The sequence below is a fragment of the Siniperca chuatsi genome, linkage group LG12 (assembly GCF_020085105.1).
Source record: "Siniperca chuatsi isolate FFG_IHB_CAS linkage group LG12, ASM2008510v1, whole genome shotgun sequence".
Taxonomy (NCBI): domain Eukaryota; kingdom Metazoa; phylum Chordata; class Actinopteri; order Centrarchiformes; family Sinipercidae; genus Siniperca; species Siniperca chuatsi.
The window spans coordinates 27,673,351-27,695,846 of record NC_058053.1 but is presented as its reverse complement, the minus strand read 5'-3'; the positions used below and the strand labels follow the sequence as shown (position 1 = coordinate 27,695,846).

The following is a 22,496-nucleotide window of genomic DNA, read 5'->3' as shown; positions in this document are numbered from 1 at the left end:
GTCACTTTAGTGAACCCTGTTTCAGAGTCACTGAGATCTTTCCCTGCTGCCATCTTGATACAAAATCAGAATCAGCTGGGCCTGCTCAGGTGTTTACGCATGCCACAGAGCACGATTGGGTGTTAATTGCTTAATTGCACCTGCATTCGTTATGTTTCTCCACTCATTTATTCAGGTGTTTTTCATTTGTCACCTGTCTTACATACCCGTATTTTCCCAGTGAACACCACCGCCATCTAGCGTCTGAACGTACGCTTTACATATCGGACGTAAACTGTGGCTGCCCTGACGTCACCACGTTTTCCCCTGACGTTGTTGGACTCTGGACAGCGCCGGCGGGGAAGTTAGCAAACCAGTTGAGCACAAATTTCAACAAAATACTCATTTCAGTAAGGTCTGATAAGGTATGCTCCGAGGAATATGCGTGTAGTTTGTTTATTTGCTTTGTCAGAAGGTTTAAAGCGATTTAACTTAAAGCAGAAATTCATAAATAGCAGCTAACGATATTAACATGAGCTAACTTTACTTGCTAATCTCTGCACGCCCCCCAGATGGGACACTGTACGCCAAACTCTGTTCAAAATATATCTATTTTAAATGTCCTTTGCTTATAAACTAGCTAAGCACAGCGGTGGTTGAGCATATAGTTATACATTGTTTGAGTTTGGAAATGTGTTTTGGGCAGTTCGGCAAATAGATGATGCATCTAGGAAAACAATAGAAATATATAACAGTTGTTTTTTAATGTGCTTTGTGGTATTTTACACGCCATTTCAACAGTGGAAGCAGCTTGATATGAATGGATTAATATAGTGTGTTTTCGTCCCGAACAACCGGCCACAGCGTTTAAAACTGCAGAAGTTTATTTCCTTTTAATTAATAATGGCTACCATGGCTGCTGATCTGCAGAAGCTTAACTTTGCTGTTTTTACATGCAGCTGTTTTGTGTGCATGGTGTTATACAGCTGTGGACTGTCATTTTCTAAACGTTTAGATCACTTTCACTGTTATATGAACAAGTGATGTTATTGCCTAAATCCAACTTTAACACTGGAAGAAATCTGCCTTAACATTTCACCGGTTTTACCCAGTGCACTGTATTTATATTCCATTATTTTGTTTGATTCAACAAAAGTGTTAAATGTATTTATGTATTGGTCCCAGAAGGGTGGAAAATAAACGTGTGCACTGCTTTTTGTTAAAAGTTCCACATTACTGCAACGTGACACTCGATCTCAAAGTTTTAAAGGCTGAATCTAAAACTAAATGAGTTGGTGAAATTGATGTTTCTTGCAGTGTTTCTGTATTTTGAAAGTCTGACAACAAACTGAGCATCCGTTTAGAGTCTTAAGATAAAGAGAAACTGTAAACCTCATTAAGTCAGTCGGGACAGCGGCAGTATAACGTAAGACTCAGTTATTGATGATGTCACCAGGTAACGATGCACTGTGTCTCTTTCTGTGGATCGCAGATGGCCGTCACACAAGTGTCCTCCAACAAGTGCGCCGGTGGCTTCCAGAAGGTTTTCGAGCATGACAGGTGAGATCTTAGCTGAACCTCCGAGTTAACACCCGCACCTTGCGACACACACACACACACACACCTGTGAAGCTGTGAATTAACGTGTGTTTGTATTTCCTTCATGCAGCACTGAGCTCAAGTGTAAGATGAAGTTTGCAATCTACCTGCCTCCCAAGGCTGAGACCGACAAATGTCCCGTCATGTACTGGCTGTCGGGTGAGTTCAGAGCTTCACGGGCTGCCTGCTGATAAATGAGTGAATGAATTTAAGAAGCAAAGAAAGAAAGAAAGGTCTGCTGGTGCGGTGACTCTCAGCCCACAAAAAACCCCAAATCAATAATGCGTTCATCTGTCTCTCAATACTTTACCTCCCGTTGGTTCCTGCTGAAGACGTAAATCTTTAAAAACACAGATCTGTAGTTTCCTGTTTAAAAAGGCTCAGTAGTTTCCTCAAACAGCTGTTCGCTGTAGTTTTTTATCAGGACTACTTTCAGCGGCGGATGAATCCACATGTGGTGCTGTAGTGAGTGTTTGGGGCAGCAGGACGGTGTGTGTGAGTCAGAATAAACTACAGTGTGTGTGTGTGTTCATGATGGGTTTTAATAGTTTCTGGACAGCGACGGAGCTCTGTGGCTCAGAGGGAGAAGATCCATCAGGCTGTGATTAACACACAACACCTGTTAGCAGATTCCTTCACTGCTGGTTCGGATCTTTTCATGAGGTTTATTGACATTAAGAAGAATCTAGAATATGAGCGTTACGTCCCTGCAGTCCACCTCTCAGACGTTTGTCTTGTCGGCTCAAAACTGAGACCAGTTACCTTGAAACAAGTTCAATATAATCTGACGCAAATGGTGCTCGACAAAATAATTTATCTTTGACGGGAAAGATGTAATCATCCTAAAATGAGATATTATGTCTGTCTTGAATTGTCCTTTTTCTCCGTGTGTTTGCCGGAGCTGTGATCGGTTTTCGCTCTGTGTTTCTCTGCAGGCCTGACGTGTACGGAGCAGAACTTCATCACCAAAGCCGGCAGTCAGCTCGCCGCCGCAGAGCACGGCATCATCATCGTAGCTCCGGACACCAGCCCACGTATGAAAACACACACACACACACACATCTCATTCACGTGTTTTATTGTCTGACTGATGAAAGAAAGATGGAGTTGACCGATGGGCCAATAATAAGCCGTCCCGGCTAGCGGCTAGCTCTGAGCTGCTGTGCTGATGTTCTGAGGGATTTATATGACTTCCTGTCCCCACTGTTTCCCATCCTGCATCAGGTGGCTGTAACATCGAGGGGGAGGACGAGAGCTGGGATTTCGGCACTGGAGCTGGTTTCTATGTCGACGCCACGCAGGACCCCTGGAAGACCAACTACCGCATGTACTCCTACGTCACTGAGGAGGTGAGTTGGATTTATGTCGCCTGCTCAGCCGAAAAACTCACTTTTCAGCTAATTAGTGTTCCCGATGATCTCTCACTCTCTCAGCTCCCCAAATTGATCAACGCTAACTTCCCCACCGACCCAGACAGGATGTCCGTCAGCGGCCACTCCATGGGCGGCCACGGGGCGCTCACCTGTGCCCTGAAGAACCCTGGGAAATACAAGGTACTGCATCTCACTCAGCAAGATGCCGAAAGGTCAAGTGGAGCAGAATTTAGTGATCTGTGTTTACAACCTCAGAGAAGATTAAGACGCCGCTTCAATTTTCAATTCAATTTTATTTATATAGCGCCAGTTCATAACAGAAGTTATCTCAGTGCACTTTTCCTACAGAGCAGGTCCAGACCGAACTCTTTATAATATTAATTACAGAGACCCAACAAATCCCACCATGAGCAAGCGCTTGGTGACATCACGTCAGTTTGTTGTTTATTGTCATAACTTTAATTTCAACAAAAATATTCAGTCAAAATCTTTATTTGCAGTAAATGTAACAGGCCAAAAGACAAAGAGCTATGCAGCGATTACATTCATTATTATTATTTTAACTTCATACATACAATACAGTAGTTCAGTAAGCTTTAATAGCAAAGCACAGCATAAGAAACAAAACAACTTTATTGTTCACAATGAGGAAACACGACAAACAAACATGACATAAACAATAATTTAATAATAAAACCGAGGGACTGGAAGCAAAGAGGGTTTCGAGGGGAATTATTTTCTTCGTGCGTCTGCGCTCAGGTACTTTTTCCAAGCCTTGACTTGATATCATACAGTCTGACACAGATTCTGTTGGACCGCCTCTCGGCGTGCGTTGTCGCAGAGTCTAAAGGCGCCTTCAGTCTGGGTTTCCCAGAGATTGAACCAGTCCTCCTCCCGGCCTGTCAGTAAACTGGTCGGTGTCCTCTGGCATCAGAAAACGCTACAGCGACCTCCCGATGATGTCGATGTGTCCTCGTCTGTCTCCTGCAGGCGGTGTCTGCGTTCGCTCCCATCTGTAACCCGATGCAGTGTCCCTGGGGACAGAAGGCCTTCTCGGGATACCTGGGCTCGGACCGCTCCACCTGGGAGGTAAGAGCTGTAGTAACCGCACGCCGAGCGTCTCGCAGTCACTGTGAGGCGTGCCGTCTGGAGGAAGCTGAATCCAAATCATTGGAGTTTTGATTAAAGTTCAAATGAAGTGGTTAAATTATCAATTAAATCAAAACTCCATTCCAGTGACTTGGATTGAACTTCTTCAGACAGTAACGGCTGAGAGGAACCTTCATTGACCGGTGACGGCACAGAGAAAACAAGTCAGCGTCAGCGCTGTTTCTTTGAGCTAAAATCATAATAAATAATTTCTAATAAAACAGAAGTCGTGAAGTTCTCGGATCTTTTTACTCTCGGACAGTGGTGGAGGAAGTATTCAGATCCTTGAGTAAAAGTACAAAAGTATTAGCATCAAAACACACTTAAAGTACAAAAGTACTCATTATGCAGAACGGCCCATTTCAGAATTATTTATATTATATTACTGGATTATAATTATTGATGCATTCATGTGTTCATTTCTTTAATGTTGCAGCTGCTGAATGTGGAGCTTTTTTTTAAATTATACTGCTGGGTAGCTAAGTCTTAATCCACGAATACATCATCATTTATTTGCTGTTTATATTTTGTATTAAGAATATGAATGTGTAAAGTAACTAAAGCTGTCGGATAAACGTAGTGGAGCAAAAAGTCCAATGTTTCCCTCTGAGATGTAGCGGAGTGGAAGTTTACGTGAGTAAATGTACTCACGTAAAGACAGAAAGTGTTTTGGATATTTCTGTTAACCTTCTTACGCTGTAACTACAAATCATGTTCAAGTCATTTCAACACCAGACAAATGATCATCAGCATCGACGCCCGCTGACAGGCTGAGCTGCGGCAGCGTTCGTTATGTCCTGTGTGTTTCTACAGCATTACAATGAGAATACAGGTAGTATTTTTTTAAGTTCATGATCTGTTGTGTGACCCGGGAAACATGGGAGGGCAAATGTGGCATTTAAAGAGACAGTAATATGGTAAATTTAGCTATTTCTTTAAGTTCCAAACATGTTGCTGTTACATCTTTCAATGCTGTGAGCACCGCAAACTAAATCCCATTGACCTCCACTGTGTTGTGATGGAGACAGAAATCTCAAAACCTGGACAAATAAAACCAACTAACACATGGTCAGATACCACAAGATGTACAGCGAGTGAGAGCTGGGTTGAACTGAGCTGGATCACCACTCATTCTCCCTCCGTCGGCTCTGTGTTTGGTCTCCAGCAGCTGCTGAGGGAAACATCTGGCTCTTCAGCTGCTAGATGCTCCGCCATGTTCAGCAGCTGCTGAGGGAAACATCTGGCTCTTCAGCTGCTAGACGCTCCGCCATGTTCAGCAGCTGCTGAGCAGCTCGAGTTCAGCGGCTTTTCACAGCTTCTTCTTCTCTGGAAACGACGCTCTGAGAGCTGAGAGGGAACCAGAGCTGTGACAGATGAACAACGAGCTGAAAGTCTCTATAAAGCTCCGTAACGCCGAGCGGAGCTGCAGGTTCAGCTGATGGTTCTCTGGAGGTTCATCGCCACCAGAAACACCGTTTACATTGTCTGTGTTATTGTAAAATATCATTTACAGCCGCTTTATGTTTGAAAGACAGAGCAGGAAACGTGTTTGTGGTGTTGGACTGAGTGTAGAAGCAGAAGAACATAAAGAAATAGTAGCACAGATATGAGTTTGTCACAGGAAACAGGAAATAAAATCTGTTGAAATCTTTCACTTTGAGTTTCCAAACCAGAGAACTATTAGTGAAAGTGTGAAACGTGTCGCAGCTGCGGTTCGATTGGTGTTAAAGGATCACATGAAGTCTCCAGTTGAGCCGCTGACTGACCGACTCTCCTCTGTGCCTCTTTCAGGCGTACGATGCCACCGTGTTGGCGGCGGCGTACTCCGGCCCTCAGCTCGACATCCTCATCGATCAGGGCCGCGACGACCAGTTCCTGTCAGCCAGCCAGCTGCTGCCCGACAACCTGATCGCCGTCTGCTCCGAGAAGAAGATCCCCGTCGTCTTCAGACTGCAGCCGGTCAGTTCCTGTAGTCCGTCAAAGTAAAAGCACTGATTCGTCGCAGTACAATGTCAGGTAGACTCTTTAATAACCGTTGCATGCTGGGAGAAGCGCCTCCCTGAGACAGGTTGTCAGGTAGCTGTTTTGTATTAAGGCTCCCGCTGATGTTTATTTCCATCATTAATCGCTACTGGGTTTTATTTTTTAAACTAAAAGATCAATAAATTAGTTTAATATGACCTTAAATATGTTCAAAGTGATGTTAAGAAGTCGAACAATCTGCCAAAATAAACTTTTATTATGATATGAAATCTAATTAATTGTTGCTCCGGAGGGTCTAAACATTATTTTAATGGCATGTGCGCTTATAATATTTATCGATATGAAGTCAAACCCAGTGAGCTTTGGCCTTTTAATATTAAATTTAATTTAATTCAATTCAGTACTATTGTATTTATCCCTGTAATGGAAATCGTATGCAGCAGCTCACCACCCAGATGTGTGTAGACAGAAGAAGGAAGTCACAAAACCTGAAACACTCAAAGGCTATAAGCTTAAAAAACTCTGTGGAATTGGTAATAAATACATAAATAAATATCTGAACAACATCTTAAAGATACAAGGTAATGATGCTGCACAAAATCAATACAATGGAAGGAATATAAATGTACTATTTCCTGTAATCCTTGTTAGCTGTTGCAGTGGTTTTGTGACTCTAGAAGAGTTTATGAATCTATATTTATTCCTTAAGACAGTTCAGTCTTTAATATCAAATTATAGAACCAAACCACTTTATTGTAACTCAGTTAAAAGACCCGAGAAGATAAAAGCATTTAGTTTCACACAGATAAACAGTTTAATAGTGACGAGTAAGAAAGTGTCAGTCAGTTGAAAGTTGATATATTTTTAAGTGCACTGTAAAACAGCGTTCATGTACAATACGTGTCCAGTGAACAGTTTCTGGTTGCTGTAATTGTTCCTCCTCTCCACACTGGCTGTGAAGTGATGGGCGACAAAATCCACTTTCACTTTCCGTTAACATGAAGCTTCAGCGGGTGAGCATCTTCCAGAGTTTGAGTACAAACTTCCCGTGTCGTGTTTCCCCGCTGAGCCCCGGCAGAGGGTTAGTAACGCAAAAAGGGAGTTTAGCACTGTAACTCCGGGAGATACTCGCCTGATCTGAGGCTCGTTCCTCTAACTTTTTATCAAAGAACCAGGCTGCTCGCCCTTTGTACTGATGTTTCGCACCGTAGAAGAGCTCCACCTGTGACTCGCTTAACAATAAACCCTGCAGTCAGCTTCAGTTGCTCTGAAGTTCTCATTATCGGAACAACAACAATGAAATGTTCTTACTGATGAGTCTAAAGCCAAAGATTAACAGCAGAGCAGCTGGAAAAGGTTCATTCATCAAAATAGGTGATGATTAATTTGGTTGTTCAGATAAAGTTGTATAGATGTAGATCTGTGGAGCGCAAGTTGCTTCGTGACGTTAACGCTGCGTTTCCTCCTGCAGGGCTACGACCACAGCTACTTCTTCATCTACTCCTTCATGAACGACCACATCAAGCACCACGCCAAGTACCTCAACGCCTGAACTGTGTCGGCCACCTTCCTCCGACTTCCCGCACAGCTCAACGCGAGATCAGTCCCGTTCCCCTGGTAACCGAACTCTGTAGTAAAGTAAGTCGGGTCGCTGACGTGTCGACCCAGTCAGAAGCCTTCAGTCTGAACAGCACTCACCTGAAGTCTCAAATAAGAACACAAACTTTTTTTTTTTAAATATTTGTTTTGGGGTAATTGAGCCACAACTGTCAGATTTCCTCTGATATTTGAGAGAAATACTTTATTATATTTATTCCTGCGACCCGACAGTGAGCGTGTGGATTTTGCTGAGTCAGTGAACGGTCTCGGCTGCGTTCTTCAGAATAAAAGCCTCGGTCATTCATTTTGTTGTTCTGTTCTTATTGACGTTTGTTGAAAACTTCGGCAGCATCACTGAAGGAATCTGCTAAACATCGTAACGTGTTCGTCATCACACGCAGATATCTGCCATTTCCCATTGAAATATCAAGGAAACATTAAAAGACAAACAACTTACTGATTAGTCTTACCAGCAGTGGAGCTAAAAACAAAGTTTTGTCCAGAAGGTGGCGCTAGAGGAAAGCTGAAGCTCACTAATTAACAGCTTTTATATTTGGGTGTTGGGAAGTTACATGTAATACAGCTGTTCGGCCACCTGGGGGGGACAAAACATTCAAACAGCCCAGTATAATGCAGTCCAGCCCAGTGCCTTTAACTGGGACCTCAAAACGCATCATCGATTACACATTTCTGACGATGTCAACAAAAAGCTTCACATTTACCGACAACATGTTGAACTTTTCCTTTAAGAGAATCAGTTCAGAGGTGAGGTTTTCTTTTTGATCGACTACTTCTAAGTCCTGCTGAGTGAGTGCGTCGTGTTTCAGTCTGAATAAGAACATTGTCAGAAATTACAGGTTTAATTCTTAATATTCGATAAATTGACCCCATTAAAAATGCACAAATCAATTCAATAAGTTGCCTGGACTGTGATAACCATGATGACCAAGACGTATATATTTGTAAATAAGTCATTACGTTAATAATCAATTAACAGCGTTAACAAGCTTTTTTCTTTTTACACATTTAAAAAAAGTTAAGCTGCTATTTATCATTTATTAAGAGAAGGATTACTTGATCTGGGTTTGCGTGACAATCTCCCAGCTGCGGCGATTTTAAAGTAAATTAGTAAAAGCTTATATAAAGTGTCAGACGTCAAATTCAAATGCCAAAATTGTTGATTTGCGGCGGGACAAAGTGCAGTCACGATGGAAAGATCCGATTTTGCAGTGATTTAACAAAAGGTGTGTTTGTTTTGACAGCTGAGGTCTTTACTGATAAAGTGATAAGAAATACAGTGCAGTATTTACAGTATTCACAGCAGTTTAGGCGACATTAAAGGGACTTTTCATGCATGTAAATTTGAGTTGCTGTACAACAAATTACACAAAAGGTTCACAAAGAGTTACAAAAGGTTTTGTTACATCGAAGTTTCAACAAAAATGAAAAGAAGTCACATAAAAAATAAATTTCCTCCCAGTCAGAAAAGTACAAAAATGTGAGTACAGGCCGTTTATATACACACACAAGAGAGACGTTAGAAAACAACGCTGCTTTACGTTCAGCAGGAAATGCTCAGTTCACCACATTTACACCAGCGTCACATTTTCAAGCTCTGTTCTCTCAGTTCGGATTAAAGGTGATTTAAGATTTTCTCAGTTGCCAAAACAAGGATAGAAGTTTTTAAAGTGCAGATTCTGTCGGGAAGCAGCCGGTTTGGTTTTTATTGCTTTTGTGTTTCAGACGTCGACGTCTCTGCAGCGCGATGGCCGACTGATTTCAGCAGCTCTTCCAGATTCAACCGAACTGATTTAATATCAGGAATGTAAGAAATGTTTGTTGCTCTACTGTTTTACAGATTTTAGCCAAGAGGAGAAATAATACACAACAAAAGCTGATATATATGTGTGTGTGTGTGTGTTATTACTTCACCAAGCTGCCCTTAGTGTTGAGATACGTGAACATTTATTTATTTTAATCACATATGATATTGTGGATTATGAAGAACAGGTGTTAAAGTTGTGAGCGTTTTATGGTGAAATATACAAATACAAATACATAACTCATCACTTCTTTTTCAAATATTAATTAACAGGAAATCCTTGTGATAAATAATATGTACACAGTCTACAGTACATTTAAATAAAGTCCTTTACTTATAGTTTTATCACAAGAGAGGAAATGTTTGTTTTGGCAACTGTCAAATCGATCCAGTGGAAGCATTTATTTCTTTTTACTGCTGAATCTTTAAGTAGCTCAAGCTTTGGATACCAAGCTGCATCAGACGTACAGAAAAACAACTCACTCACACAAGCCTGCTGCTTCGAGAGCGCTCGACACCTCGCGCGGTCTCGTCGTGGCGTTCGGGAGAAGCCGGACACGATCGCAGAGCTGCCAAGATCTGGGTTTTAAAGGGGCAGTGCGTAAATCTGATAAAAACCTAAAGCGATGCCTCACTGCGGTTTCAGCACAGACGCGGTCCTGTTCACCGTGAACAAGCCATTCAAAAGGTCATTCACAAATTCTTTATTTTAACTAACCTGTTAACCAAATATTTTAATTCTTTACATTAACAGTCCAGTTTCCTGGAAAATATTAAAAGGATTTATTTCTCAAGGAGAGATGTGGTGGCTTCAATATTGATTTTATATATGTATATGTGTGTGTTAGTCTGATTTCTCACCTCACATCCAGTAACACACTCTGCTGCAGTGAAAGTGTGAGAGTGTGATCAGGATCCTTAAAGCATTAAAGCAGTGCAGCGTCCCTGTGGCTGCTGTGCTGTTATATATTCTATCATCAGGTTATTATTCCTCGTGCATTAATGTAAAGCAGGATGTTGCTGCTGCAGCTGGTGGAGCTGGAGCTCATGTTGAACCGGTTTGTATCGGACTGCAGCTGATGATGCTTTATTAATTAATTAATTGCATTAAAACTGCACTTGGTGAAGCCGCAGAAACGAGCCTCTTTCTTGCTGTAAAATCAGCTTAATAGACATTCAGAAAGAGACATTTAAGGACTATCTGTAATCAAATTACAGATAAATAATACTAATGTGTGTGTGTGTAATATCAATCCTGTCCTAATGGAGCTGAAGACACTAAAGCCCGTCTGCTACGTTAGTTTCAGCCTCCTGAGGACTGAGGTTTTTCTTTAGTCACGAATCAACAAGCGTTCTTGCTCAAAGTGACTGAAACTAAAAGTCAGTTTCTGGTTTAATCATTCTCGCATTCAAAGCAGCATTTTCTGCCCCCTAGTGGTCAAAATCCATTAATGCAGCTTACAAAAAAGAAGCCTGAACGAACACCCTCAGCTGAACGGGAGAAGATGATGTCAGCGGTGCTGAAAGCTGTGATTGGTTGTAGTTGCCAACAGAGGTCGATAAAAGGTCAACAATTACTTACTGCCCCTTTAAAGTCTTGGTTTGTGCCAGAGCTGCATTACCACATAATTCAAAAGGCCAACTCCCACTCACACACACACACACACACACACACACAGCTGACATAGCAGGCTGTGGACTGAAGCATCAACAGTGTAGTAAACCCAAACCCGCCCTGAGTCACAGAAGCTCTGATCTCAAACAGCAACAGCTCCGACCGAAACCAAACCGGAGGTTTGAACAAACTCACGCAGACGGTTTAAAAAAAACCCGTTAGCAGGCGTGAGGAACCTTTCGCCACAACACGAACTTCTAATTTACTCTGCGATGTGGCGAGAAAGCAATCAGACTGCTTTTAAAAACTCACTGTTTTAAGAATTTGCCAGACTGCTGGAGCTGCGTGAGATCTCATCCTCGCTGACCTGCGCCCGCCGCCTCCTGAAATCTAAACATCTAATACACAACTCTGATATTTATCAAGAGTCTCGCAGTGTGGAAGCTGACGCGAGGAGCGGATGACATTAACATTTTGGCCTTGAAACACAGCGATGTGTGCTTTGCTTTTGTTCTGTGACTCTTCTCAGTAACACCACGTGTGTTTTGGCACATTAGCAAACTGAATCTCATAAACCACATCCAACGTGAACAGAAACTGCGGAGGAAGTTTCACTTAAAATGTCCTAAAACTGCCTTCAGGCCCGTTTCCCTCCGTGAACACCGATGACCAACAAGTGTGAGAGGATTCAAGGTGAGAAAACAGCAAATAAAAATGTACCTGGACTTGTTTCAATCCATCAGAGAGGCTTGATAAACAGATTAGTGTCCCCACAGTGGCAGGCTCACAGACTCAGACCTGGTTCAGGGACAAGCTCCACAGAAAGTCAGTAAAACCTTTAGAAAACACACAGTTATACCTAAAATATATTAGAGAAAAATATTTGTGGGATATTTCTTTAAACACCTTATCTCAGCTTCTCGTTATATTATAAATACGTTTAAACACAGACGGGGTTAAAAGCTTTCTCCCTCTACGTTCAAACCGAAGCAGTTTGGTTTTATTCTCCGAACTGAGAACAAATCCTCACACAGTCCAGTGACACTTCACCTGAAACCTCAAAATCTGTTATCTGTAGGTCGATAACTGGCGGGTTTTATAATCATATAAGAGTTTTTGCTCGAGACTGCGGGACAGAAACAGGTGAAGTATTAGGGCAAACTAAAGGGTTCAGATTGAATGCTAAACAGCTCCACCGACTCTGAATCTAATTTACGTTTAAATACCAGATTTTTTAAAATGTCCCTGCATCTATTTTTGTACTGCAGAGTATTAGCGCCACGGTTACAGGCAAAAACATCTCCCGATTTTTTAGAATAAAGTTGTAAATTTATGCCAAAATTCATACTTTGAGAATTTTATAAGAATAAAGCCACACCCTGAAATACTACTACTTTATTCTCACAATATTCAGACTTTTTAAAAATAATATTCTAACTTATTATTCATAATTATCATAATTATGAAATTCTTTTCCCCAAATCTCTCTCAGCGGCTCTAATACTCCGTCATTAATTTTGGTACCAACCAGCGTAAGAATTTCTGTATTTATGCCCTTCAGTTGGCGGTTTGTGTCTCTCGTGTGTTTACCTGAAGAAATGGGAGGAAGTCAGAGTTAATTTTCACTCACATCCCTGAAACTGATAAAATAAAAACCCCACATCATTTATGGAGAGAAACCAGCTGGAACCAGTCGAACGCTGGTGGATTTGGACTCTTCCGCTTGGCAATATACTGAATTCTTAATCCACCCAGAAGTTCCCTCTCACGAATCAGTAAATAAATCCACTTCTGACTGCTTTAGTTCCCTTAACACCATTTTGCATCCTGAAATCTAATAAAAACACTCAACAGAAGGATGCAGAATGAGCACAGAGGCGCGCTGCAGCGTCAGGTCGGCGTTTTGATCCAGGTGTGTGTTTGTTGTACGCGTCAGTCGGTGGAAGCTCCGCCCGTCCCCGCTGCTCACGTCAGGAGGGAGTGTTTGGAGGAGGCCTCGTCCACCAGAGCCTGGACCGTGATGCCCAGCTTCACCAGGCCTTTCTCCTCCAGGATGTGGTGAGGAAGACACAGTTTGTCCTGGGAGACCAGAGTCAGGGCAGAAAAGATCAGGGCAGAGAGAGAAGAGGAGCAGATGTAGAGGCAGAAAAGAGACAAGGGCAGCAAAAGATTTAGACACAATGCTTATAAATGTAACGCGTGTTTCAGCAAGTATACCTGGACGGGCAAATCTTTTCTACTGAGTTCAGAACACACACCGGTCTGCACTGGTACACACTGATTCCAGGAAATAGCCACAGCCCCACCCGCTGAGTCCGACCTTCTCTACTTGACTGTTATGTATTACCAAATATATATTACCGCCAGTTGGTAGATTTTTGTTCATTTACTGGATCAACACAATTATCACAATATGTAAAGTAAAACATTTCATGATTGCATAGGTTTTATCAGCTTTTTGTGGCCTACAGATTCATGTTTTGGAAGGAAGCTTAAACTGCTTTAACGCCACTCAATACCAACACATCCTGTTAGCGAGCCCTGTGCAAAGCCTAATACGTTTGATATATTTAGAGGTGCGGACCTGGTATATAAGGAGGCAAGATAACACACAAACTTCCCAGCACTAGTCTTCACAGGTCCAGAAATGTGTACTCGAAACCGGACCTCCATTAGAAAAACAAGCAGAGAGACCTGAGGCCAAACAGAAGAGGACCGGAGCCTGAAAGATCTTCTCAACACAAAGATCCACCTGCTGGCTTTTCCTGAGCTTTTTAACCACATCGTCACCGGTACATGGAGCTCTGGCTCAGGTGGAGGACAGCGAGTGGTGGAGGAAGTATTCAGATCCTTTACTTCAGTAAAAGTACTAACACCAACCACGCTGTGAAAATACTCCACTACAAGTAAAAGTCCTGCATTCAAAACCTCAGTGCAGTTAAAGTCTGACAGTAAAACGCTTCCTGTCAGTGTTTATTATATCTGATGTTTCTGGATTCATATTCCTGCTGCATTCATGTGTGTGTTGCATCTTACTGCTGCAGATGTTTCAGGTCGAGCTCATTTTAACTGCTTTATATCCTGTTGGGTAGTTTAACCTGCAGCAATGCATCATGGTCTATAAGGTCATCACGTGTTTGCAGCGTCGCCGTCCTGTGAGAACCACGTATCAGAGAAACAGCCTGTTTTCAGCTCTGTGACGATGCGTTTCCCAGCTGATCCGAGGAGGGGTTAAAGAGTTTATTCAGCTTCAGGAGGAGGAGAGTTAAGAGTGTAAAACCCATCATTTATCACGTGACTCAAGTTTTATACTTGATCACACAGATGATGAGTTTGTCACACGTAACAGGACCTGATGGATCTGAAAAATGTTTGCTGACATTCTGCATCCGGTTATTTTAAAGTTTAGATTAAAGGAACAGTTTACGCTTATTTGCTTTCTGAGTTAGATGAGAAGATCGATACCACTCTCGTAACTGTCTGTTAATATGAAGCTACAGCCAGCAGTATCTTAGCTTAGCATAAAGCACTAGAAACAGGGGGAAACTGCTAGCCTGGCTCTGTTTACCAGCACCTCTAAAACTCACTAACTAAAACGTTACATTAGTTTAATCTGTACAAACTCTGAAGCGTAAAAACAACAGGTTGTGATTTTACGGGGGTTATGTGCCAGGATATTTAGCTTTAGCTATTAGCTTCATATTTAACGGACAGATGTGAGCGTGGTATCTATAAGCGGGTTAGGTCCTCGGGTTTTCGCCTGAAGTCGGCTTCAAGACCTCTAACTTAAACAATGACTCCGCAGAACAGACAGCATCCCTAAACTGCATTTATTACCTCAGTCTTTAACACTGTCAGATATCTTACACAAGTCATAAAAATAATCCCCCTCATACATGAAAAGCATTCACATCAGCACAAAGTTAAAAAATCTGTGCAGAGAATGTGGAAATTTATGAACAAGTGAATAACTTAAATAATCAAACAGAAATGAACAGTTATCTTACACTGGTTAATGTCTAATATTCAGTATTCTAGTTATCATAAATACAAGGCATCTTCTGTTTCCACAACATCAAACATGAAAGGACCAGTGAAGACACGGCGACGCAAAATGATGTTCTTTAAAGTTGCAGTGGGCACAGCAAATATCCTGTTTTTATTTCCTCTCCACATTACAAACAGAGCGATATTCTAATCCTCTATGTATCAAACCCTCAAAGATAAACAGCTTAAGAAGAATAATATATATCTAACTTCATGAACTCATCTAGTGTCTATAGCCCTTCAAATGTTCTCCAGAAACACTCACATTGCATATCAGGATACAGTAGAGTTTGTTGGTGTGAATTAAAAGAAGTCAAAAGCAGGACAAAAATAAATAAATACATAAATAAAATAAACTCCACATTTTTCTAAAGTTTCAAAACATCTCAAATAACTGATTTAAACAACAATTCAGACAAATTAAGACCGAAAAATACATCTAACTGATTTAAATAATCAGTAACTATTGTAATATGGCTTCCCTTTGCTCCTCACCACTTCATCATAATCACACATCTGAAAAGAACAAATGCTGTCTGCGCAGCTCTGCGACGGGTTCAGGAGTCGTGTGCTTCTGCAGTCCAGTCGTTCTGAAATATGGGAACGACCACGAAAATATAACATCAAGTCACTGACTGTAGTCGCTCTGAAACTCAATCATCTAATATTCAAAGTCAAACTGCTGTTTGTGGGAGGAAGAGTAGCCCCCCCACCCCTTCGTCTTCTTGTTAGCTTCACTGACAGACAGAAGGGCTTCAGCGGAACCATTTGGCGGCCATGTTGGAGGTCTTCGGCACTCCTCATCGATTCGTTAAAGTGCAAAATAAAATGGCGTTCTCAGAAAAGGTTTGGTGGACATGTTTAATGTCTGATCTAAAGATCACTGATCTGATTAGCTTGTTCGCTAGCTAACCGTCGTCGTGTTGTTGCCAGTAAGCACTGATTCAAGGTGGTGCGAGGGCAACAGACGTCTTACTAAAAACTGGGCACATTTACAGAAAAAGTGAACTTTTTTTTAGATACCTAGGCTGCATAAACAGCGTTCCAGCGGACCACCAAAGCAAAAAAACTAAATAAATCAGCTCGGAGTTTTACCGCTATTTATCTATGGTTTGGTCTTATGGGTATTTATGTAATCAGTATTGGTTGATTAGTATGGCAGCACTGTATCCATGTTTTCATGGATGAATAAATTGAAACCTTGAATTTGTAACATAATGTGGATGCGCTTCAGCCACTTATGTGCATAATCCACATTTGAAAATAGCTTTTAAAACCATTTATTTTTATTTTGAGAATAACTAAATGGACCGACACCCAGTTGTAATAAAAAATAAAAAACAACATTCCCCGCAGCCAGTTTCCCACTGGACCTCCATGATGGTGCCAAATGGCTGCTGGGAGATTTGAGCCCACCAAGTCAAATACTACGGTCACTTTAGTAAGACAAGGCTGCTCTATGCTAAATTCTGTACACTGCACACAGTATTCATCTATAAACACACACAAATCTGAACATGACCAGTGAAGCTGTTTTGTCACGGAGGAGACGTCAATACTAGCACAACGTTTCATTTCGTTAGCGTCCGATCCCTAAGGGACACGTGACGATATTTTTGTTTTTTCAGGACCAAAAGAGTTTTCATGGCTCCAACAGGTGAACAAAACAAGAGCCCGGACCCTCTCGGTCCTGCACGGGCCAGATCATCCCTGCTGGACAGCATGTTGACAGGACATCAGGGACTTTAGGTAACCTGCCGCTCCACATGTCCTGCTTCTGTTAAGAGTTTCAGTGTCACTTTACTGCAGAGACACAAACACGTTTCGTGGAAGGCGAGGAGAGAGGCTCATGCTGACGCTGCATTCGTATCACATGGGGTGAACAGAAGATTATATACATTTTATTGATCCCACTTGGGATCATTAAAATGTCACGAAAAGGAGTTTTTGAATGGTGTTGACTTTAGTTCGTTGTTAGCTTGGTTTTGTGTATATGACAAATGTTAAAGAGCAAGTACACCCTCAAATTCTGCCAGACCTCTTGTAGTCAGAGCTAACCAGCAGTGAGCAACTACTGTCAGGCCCCAAGACCGGGAGCCTGGTGGGGCTCTGACAGCCACTACAAGCACGTTTACGTCCCTTCTGTCAAAAAATACATTTGAAAAACTCAACAGAGATGTCTGTTTCCAGACTTCAGGACCCAGATGCTGAAGATAGTCCACAGGTCTGTTGTGAGCAGTTTCATGCAGGGACTATTTTCTTTCTACTGAACTACACCCGCCAACCGTATCACTGCGCAGAACTGAGGACGTTCCCATCAGACCGGGAGCCTGGTGGGGCTCTGACAGCCACTATAAGCACGTTTACGTCCCTTTGAGAGAGTTTCTGTGTGGGTACCTGTGTTGTTGTTGCTCAGCTAAGGTGTTTCCTACGAGAGGATCCACCGGTGTGGGGGTCTGTGGGGAAGCGCCAGTGCATAGTTGATGTGCTGCGTTTTAAAAAAATATCATCAATCCACCAGAGGTCTCCCAACCACAGTTCCTACAGTACCCATACAAAAGCCTCAAAACCTATAAATAACGTGTGGGGAACACTACAACTCACAGATCGATTCTGATCCCTCTCAGTGTCATGTTTAAAATGGGAGCCGATCAAGTACGGTTGTATTCTATCTGTAACTCGTATTTTTACTACTCAAAACATTTTTTGGGTGTAGTCACTCTTTACTGAATCACTATGCTCACATTTGTTTTTGACAGTAAACCGTTGATGAGCTCACAGAAATGTTAACACTAATGAACATTTCCAGAAAACGTTTGTTTGTTTGAGTGTAATATTTCCCCATGTGACGTAAATGCAGCCCAAAAAAAACAAAAAAAGGAGGAGGACTAGCCTGGGCAGGAAGAGGACGGGGCCTGCAGGTGACTGACAGGAGCCTGTTGTCATGGTTACGTTAGCTCGCTCCAACTATAGGCCAAGAACAGCAGAACTAGGCAGAGGATGTGAAGCAGGCTTGAGCCAATAAGGTCCCAGATTTGCCATGCGGGAGGCGGGGTTTGAGTGGTAACGGAAACCAATGAGGGAGTCTCTGCCACCCCGGAGGAGGCGGGGTTTGGAGTCAAGATCGCCTTTTCTTGTTTCCTGTCCGGAGAGGCTGTATCCAAGGCAACCAGCGCCTGAACTGCGCCGCAAACCGGCTGCAGGCGGCACTGGATGATGTCATAGGGCGAACAGAGGGAAGACTGGCGCCCCCATTGGGAAGACAGGAAAATAAATGAAGGGAAGGAGGTGGGAAGAAACAACAGAGGAGGAAAGAAAGGAAACAAGGAGGGAAGGGAAAGAGAAAAAAGCCAGGGAATGAGAAAGAGGGGGAAACAAGGGAATTAAGGAGGAAGTAGGGAATAAGGGATAAAGGAGATGAGGGAAGGATAAGGGAAAAGAAGATGGAGGAAACAAGGGGATGAGTAAAAGGAAGGAAGTTGGAGGTAAAGAAGTGCAGGATGTGTTTACAACCAAAAAAAAGGGAGAGAGAGAGAAAGGAAAATAAAAGAGACATTTGAAATATTCTCCAAGAAAGACAAGTTAGAGCCAAAAACCAGGAGGAGGAAGAAGAGGAAAGATGGAGGCGATTAGAAACAGAAACATAATAAAAAGAAGGAAACAAAAGAGAAGGATACAATTGAGAGAGCAACAAAGAGAAGAGGACAAGGATGGGTGATGAAGAGGACGGGGACGAAAGAAACGAACAAACCATTGAATCAAAACCAAAAGTTCAGAGGCAGTTTGAAATAATCCAGAGAAAAGTGAAAAACAAAATATAGGAAGGAGGGGACGAAGATGAAGAGGAGAAGAAAAGAGGAGAAGGAGGAAGACGATCCAGCAGGAAGGTAAAAAGAGAAAGAAAAGGCAGGAGGTTAACCAATGGACACAGAGGTCAAAGGTCACAGACAAGAGCGTGAGAGCCGGTGAGGCGGGGCAGGCAAGGGGTTACCATGGCAACGAGCAGGGATGCTTACTGAGAGGATGGAGAAACGTTCTGTAAACCCCCGACAGGCGACCTCTCCTCTCTCCCAGTGAGCAGACCATAATGAGGAGTGAAGTGGCTGATGGGAGAGCCAGTGCAGTCAGCCGACAGCGCAGCAGGCCAGCACGTTAGCACAGAAGCTAGTAGCACGTTAGCTCGGGGGAAGCTGTTAGCACGTTAGCTCGGGGGAAGCTGTTAGCACGTTAGCTTGCAGAAGCGTTGTCAGTAAAGCATTCAGGATGCAGGTAGCCGGCTGGTTAGCAACGTCCACACAGAGGCAGGAAACAGTCAGCAAGCAGCAGCACAGATGGAGGTCAAAGGTCAACCAGTCAGGTCAGATAAACTGCTCAGAACAGGGTCAATTCAAGTCTTTTGACCCAGTCTTTTGTAGATGTAAAGAACGTACACATTACAATGATGTTAAAGATCAATAAAAATATAAACTAGAAACAAATAATAAAATGGTCACATTTAAAGTGGCAAAACAATCCTGACTGAAAAATTATACTCAAATTTCAAGTCGCAACGATGTGAGAAAGTCGATTTTAATTTTCTAACATTCACCTTTAATATCAAACTTCCATCATTCACGTTCCTGGTTTAAGGGAGGATGATATGAACAGAACTACATCACCATTATGGCCCCGACGACCAGCAGTCAGCACGATTAAGCATCCCTTCTTTACCGATTAAACTGCCTCTCGCTCTTTAACTGGCAGCGCGTTGGCTGTGAATGCCACCTGCTCTGTCCTGTTTCCTCCTGAGAAGATCTCACACTGTTGTTTTAACTGTGACTTAAACATTTTACGAACACAAACTGTAGGTCTCCTTCCACTGATGCCCCTGCATCTTTACTGTAAGTGTGTAAAACACTTTCTGTGGATTCCTACTGTCGCAGATTTAAAAGGAATAGTTAGACATTTAGGGAAATACGCTCATTTGCCAAGAGTTAGATGAGAAGACTGACAGTCAGCAGCCGGTTAGCTCAAGTTAGCTTAGCACAAAGACAGGAAACAGGGGAAACAGCTAGACTGGCTCTGTCCAAAGGTAAAATACACTAATGAACATGTTGTAGCTCGTGTGTGTAAAAACAACAAATTGATGTTATACAGGGGCTTGTGTGCCAGACTACTTCTGAGACGGGACCAATAGAGACGCAACTCCAGGCAATTTGTTGTTTTTACACTTTGGTTTTTGTTTTAACAAACAAGATATAATGTGTTAATTAGTGAGCTTTAGAGGGGCTGAATAGTGGACTTTGTTACCTTTGGACAGACAGAGCCGGGCTAGCTGTTTCCCCCATTTCCAGTCTTAATGCTAAGCTAAGCTAACCGGCTGCTGGCGGCAGCTTCATATTTAACATACAGATATGAAAGTAGTGTCAATCTTCTCATATAAATCAGCCAGAAAACAAGTGTTTTTCCCGAAATGTTGAACTTCTGCCTTAAGACTACCTTTGGTTTTGTCTCGCCTGCTGCTGTATTTCCCAGAATCCACCAGTCAGAGCATATGAACAGCACCTGGACAGATTCGGGACATTTGTTCAGCTGCTACACCTGCGCTGAGTCACTATGTTCTCCTTTTACACAGCCGCTCTGCATGCTAACACACCTCTGATGCTGCTGAAGTGTTGTGCACACGTGCAGATCTGTTTTCCAGAAATAGTCAAATCTACACTTTAAACTATGTGCAGTTTCTCACACACACACACACACACACACACACACACACACACACACAGTAAACCCAGAGCAGCTCTGTTTCAGACTGAAGCTGCTGTTTCGATCAACTCCTGTCATGATGGAGGAAGCTGGAAGCCACAGGCAGCGATGACAGGGGTGATGATTCAGCGTTAAATGTCGACGTTAACAACCCCGTTTAAAAGCGATGAAAACAAAAAGGAGGCAGGTAGGAACATTAAACCAGTCCTGGGAAAACGCAGAGTGGCTCTCGAGTTTTAATTTAGAGGCAGAGACATAATTTGGGTAGTAGCAGACGTATATGAAATTGTTGCATTCAGCCGTTCTCGACTTGGAGGTAAAGACCTCCCGGGGAGTCATGAGTGGATTCTGATTTTCGTTTTGATTTTAAAAAGAAGTAGCCAGGCTTCTTTTAAAAAGTCCTGTATATTAAAGTGTTTTGTCGGGTATCGGTTCTCATTTCAGGAGGATCAGATGACAAAAAGGTCGAGAACTGCTGCTGTGAAAAACATGGCATCACCAGCCTTCCTCCCAGATCTGGTTTACGGTTTAGTGCCGTCATCAGTGTCCTGCAAAAATCCTCAATTTCACTTTTCACCTCGCTTACCGACATAAATCACAAGATATTGTAGCGGATAACGCTGCATTGTCTTTGATGTGAAATAATTGATCATTTTTTTCAGCAAATGTTCAAGAGACTGAAGACTGTTTGCAGGACACCTTCACAGTTCCTTTTACATCTTCAACAATCAGTCAACTGAAGCCAAAACATGTCGATGACGAAGTGTAACTGTCGGATATCGGGGGAAGTTTCTCTGATGAACTGGGGGTGTTTTCAGGTTGGAGGTTGCTGGATCGAATCCCTGGACTGACTTGCAGAATATAAAGAAATATATAAGAAATAAACAACAAACTGGGTTCAGACCAGCGTGTGATTAGTTGCCGATAGAATGCATCAGTCCTCTACAACAGGGGTTTTCAAAGTCTGATACTGTGGGCCCCCCCTTAAACAAAATCAAGACAACTGCTGCCCGCACTTCCCATGATGCTTCGGAGATGTAAACAGGAAGTGTAATGTTGCAATGGATTCAGTGAGTTAGCTGCAGGCTACAACTTGAGCCACGTTTTTGAGCGCTAAGGGTTTTGAAGCACCTTAATCACCTCCATGAGCTGTGTGTCCCAGCCACTACTGCTCTCCCTGCTGACCGTGTTGACAGGCGCCCAATCAGCACGACAAACTACAATAACTAACTTCCTGTTGGTTTTTTCCCACGACTCACCCACCCTTCAACTGTCCCCCGCCCCGCTGGGGAGGAAACCTCGCAGTCTGAAAACCTCTACAAGAAACGATTGAATCAAACCGCTCCGGCTTCAGCAATAATTGACTCAACAATTCAAACTGCAATGATCACTTTGATAATAAAAAACTCTTCAGGATGGACAAGCTGAAACCGGTGCTGTCACTGTGTGGTCAGCACTGTTTACAAGAACACCAGTAAACAAGGTTTATTTGTTTTTTACGTTCAGGATAGATGATCAATCTTTCATATCAGAATATTTTCTTGTGGTGGGTTTTGGAAGAAATGAGCAGAAACCTGAAAACGAC

At 42.6% G+C, this 22,496-nt stretch overlaps 2 protein-coding genes across 7 annotated transcripts in view; one reads left to right on the top strand and one right to left on the bottom strand.

Moving 5' to 3' along the window:
* Window positions 1-249: 249 nt before the first annotated feature.
* Window positions 250-7,986, top strand: esd (esterase D/formylglutathione hydrolase). The gene is made up of 9 exons (XM_044215934.1): window positions 250-404; window positions 1,472-1,539; window positions 1,649-1,737; window positions 2,514-2,612; window positions 2,803-2,927; window positions 3,012-3,131; window positions 3,942-4,040; window positions 5,892-6,059; window positions 7,555-7,986. Exons 2-9 carry the CDS (start codon window positions 1,472-1,474, stop codon window positions 7,633-7,635), a joined length of 849 nt encoding a protein of 282 aa, XP_044071869.1. The 5' UTR covers window positions 250-404; the 3' UTR covers window positions 7,636-7,986.
* A 945-nt stretch (window positions 7,987-8,931) lies between these two features.
* lrch1 (leucine-rich repeats and calponin homology (CH) domain containing 1) overlaps window positions 8,932-22,496 on the bottom strand; it is a 101,331-nt gene continuing 87,766 nt past the window's right edge. For 3 of the 6 annotated variants that reach the window (XM_044215929.1, XM_044215928.1, XM_044215930.1), the window contains one exon: window positions 14,935-18,408. In XM_044215929.1, the coding sequence (XP_044071864.1) occupies window positions 18,115-18,408 (294 nt within the window). In that variant the 3' untranslated portion in view covers window positions 14,935-18,114. Of the gene's footprint in view, window positions 13,199-14,934; window positions 18,409-22,496 lie in introns of those variants that run through there. The other 3 variants (XM_044215931.1, XM_044215933.1, XM_044215932.1) reach the window with 2 other exon arrangements.

Coding starts and splice junctions, on each gene's coding strand:
- esd (XM_044215934.1), top strand. CDS start 1,472: ATGGCCGTCACACAAGTGTCCTCCAACAAGTGCGCCGGTGGCTTCCAG. Junction 1,738..2,513: donor CGTCATGTACTGGCTGTCGG/GTGAGTTCAGAG, acceptor GTTTCTCTGCAG/GCCTGACGTGTACGGAGCAG. Junction 2,613..2,802: donor AGCTCCGGACACCAGCCCAC/GTATGAAAACAC, acceptor ATCCTGCATCAG/GTGGCTGTAACATCGAGGGG.